Here is a 3,013-nt window from a genome sequence, read left to right as displayed (position 1 = left end):
GGATTGCTGAAGTGCTATTTTGTTGAAACGAAATTAGAGTAATAGCTTATTATTTCCTTTTGATGATATATTTTAGACTGCATGTCTTCTGCTGTCTTTGCATAAATGGATATGTACCTTGCCTTAGAGAGCCAATTTTAATTAAATCCTTTCTTCAGAATCTGTAAAACTGGAGACGCTTAGTCTTTTAAACGAGTAAACCACTTCATAAAAATATACAGAGCTGAAGGAAAAAGCATGTATTTATACATTTCTCAATATAAAAATACGCTTTTGATATAAGTACCTACAAGTCTTTTCTGACAATTCCAACTTTTACGAGAAAATATTTCAACATATCTTCGCCAAATTCAGGAATACGCACAATTTCTGCTTCGTAGAAAGCACATTTCTATATTTCGATTGCCTTAAACCTTTAGAAATATTTCATACATTAATCTCATTAAATATGAATCTCTTTCTTTTAATTCCGTATATACAACTCTAAAAAAACCATTGGAAACAGTACGTGAAATATGAAAGCAATGCAGACTTGGACATAGAGATGAAAACATGCAAAAACAGTGCTGTGCTTCAGGCTGCAAATTTCGTTGTCTATAAGTGAAATATCTCTTTAATGTTTGAGAGTATTTTAGATTTAAATCAGCACTAAAAAGCAGGGAATGAATATACGTTTATTCATATGTAATAATTTAACTTTAAAGCTTTAGCATTCATTTAGCTCCCCTATCAATTGCTGTTTTATAAGGCAAATTATATTCGAGCCACTTCTACATGAAATAACAATTAATAGCAAAGAAAAGATATTTAAACTGTGAAAAAAGTATATTTAACCCCTTTTAACTAGACCAAAAAATAGAATTTGTTATGCATAGAACGAAAAATAGAACTTTTTTGTACATAAGCAAAGAAGCTTGAAAGCAACATATTATTTGAAGAGAAAAAAATTGAGAGAACTATATAAAAGCCAGCAGTCTGTTTAATATTCAAACTGATACATATAGAAATAAAGTATTAATTTTTTCGATAATATATCCGGCAAAAAAATTAAAGTATCATAATTTACTGTTATATTTTAAAGAGAAACCTAATAAGAAAAGCTTTACTCAAGGTCGAATTTGATTTGATTTCTTATTTAATAATACTCATTGTAAAAACTTCAGGCTTTATAAAATTAATCAAGTGCTTATAGCATGTAGAAAAAGTATTTAATTATCTCAAATTAATCTTAATTATTAAGATAATGAAGAACTGTTACCGTATAGCTACTACTTTGATTCATTTTGCACGAATTTCTTGCCCTGCATAACTTTCATTCCTCTTTAAACTTTTTGCAAAAAAACATAAACATCAGGAATAGATTTTCTGCACATTCGAAAAGAGCCACAAGGGAAATTCCTAACCATAAACCTAGATGACCCCCAAGATGAGCAAAAATCTCACTTTCGGCAAACATAGCTGTTTGAGAATACACCGTGTGATACAAACTTCTGTAGAAGACTTGCAGTTTTATTTTGGATTTGGTGCGGCTGTCTTCAAGCCTTTCGAAAGTGTGCTTTACATCTGATGCATTTGGATAATGCTGCTCACCATAGTAATTATTAGCAGGATTTGTCCAGTTATTAGATATATTACTTGGAACGTTGGAGATGCTATCAAAGCTTGTGTTGTTATCACCACTGCTATTATTATAATCTATCGGGTAACTACGGTTATGATCCTCTGGCAATATATTATTAAGTAAAAATGGATCATAATAACATTCTTTCGATAAATTTGGTGTAAATAGAGGAGTAAAGGATGAATACGAATCTGGAAATAAGGGAGATGAATATGTTTCTAAAGAGTAAGTTATCGAAATACAGGGCAATGGACAATCGCAAGAAAACTGACGATTCGTAATGGCAGATAAGACATCATCCAAACATAACATTTGCGTTGCATTCTTAAGGTCACATCGCGTGAAAATAGCAGACGCTGGTAAGAATGGATCGACGCAGGAACATAGTAATGCACTCAAGTTCTGCACGCATTGCCGTATGCAAACCAACTGACTTCTCTCTTTCATTTTGACACTATTGTCTTTTTTATAATTGAAGCACTTGTCTCTGTACGGAGCAGGAAGTCTCTGCACTGAAGTCTTAATCATAGATATATGGGTTTCAAATCCGGGACTGATGTTTATTCCATTATCCTCAGGATTGGGATCTTCGTCTGGACTGTGAATCACAACTCGTGCTCCTACTGACTGCGTAAAATCTAGATATGAATAAACATTCACATCTAATTCTAATTCTAGGCCATTATCTGATCCTACTTTAGAGAGATTTCGCAATGCGATATTGCTTCTGCTCGCTTTGTTAAAAGTATAGCAATTGCCGTACTGCATACTTTGGAAGAACGTGAAGTCACTTTCGTTACACGGAAGGGAATTGAAAGAGCACTTCTGAATGAGTTCGTCAAGCATATAACCATAGCATCTTCGACTCTCGGCATCAGTATTTGTATAATGATTCATAAAATTTTTTGCTTGGGTTGCGTAAAGTTCTTCTAATACGTCAAGTGTGTATTTTACCCTTTCTGATAATACCGTTGAAGAGAAACGTGGGGGAAACTGTCTACATTCTTGCCAGGTAAAACCTCCCAAAATACATTTCTCATCGTAACGTTTCATACGATTCAGATTACAAATTGTCACTGCAGGAAATTCGATACTCGTGTTATTTTGCACATCGACGCTAATTATCACTGGATACTGTAGATATATATTAAAGAACTTATAGGCTTCATAGCCGCAACTGAAGATGCAGACAATCAAAATCAAAATCCAAAATGTTTTCCTCGATTTTGATTGGACGTGAGTCATTCGGGAAACTGGTAAGATGGAGGAATTCATCAGCAAAGTTGACATGAACTCGAAAAATGTGGGGTGTGCATTCGGAATATTATTTTCTGAATCAATTTTACAATTTTCTCTATTCTCATTGCTTTTTTTAATCAGTCCTTTGTCCAT

General features: G+C 33.3%; 1 protein-coding gene across 1 annotated transcript; it reads right to left on the bottom strand.

Annotated features, from left to right (window-relative positions):
- Window positions 1-1,312: 1,312 nt before the first annotated feature.
- LOC118182371 (degenerin-like protein asic-2) lies at window positions 1,313-3,013 on the bottom strand. The gene has a single exon (XM_035351708.2). It carries the CDS (start codon window positions 3,011-3,013, stop codon window positions 1,313-1,315), a length of 1,701 nt encoding a protein of 566 aa, XP_035207599.2.

Source organism: Stegodyphus dumicola, chromosome 6 (assembly GCF_044657685.1).
Source record: "Stegodyphus dumicola isolate Sdum_Otavi_A_Nest chromosome 6, ASM4465768v1".
Taxonomy (NCBI): domain Eukaryota; kingdom Metazoa; phylum Arthropoda; class Arachnida; order Araneae; family Eresidae; genus Stegodyphus; species Stegodyphus dumicola.
The sequence above is the reverse complement of the archived record's forward strand: the minus strand, read 5'-3'. Positions and strand labels throughout refer to the sequence as shown.

Bases quoted from the DNA above. Each gene is read 5' to 3' on its own strand.
- LOC118182371 (XM_035351708.2), bottom strand. From the start codon at position 3,013: ATGGACAAAGGACTGATTAAAAAAAGCAATGAGAATAGAGAAAATTGT.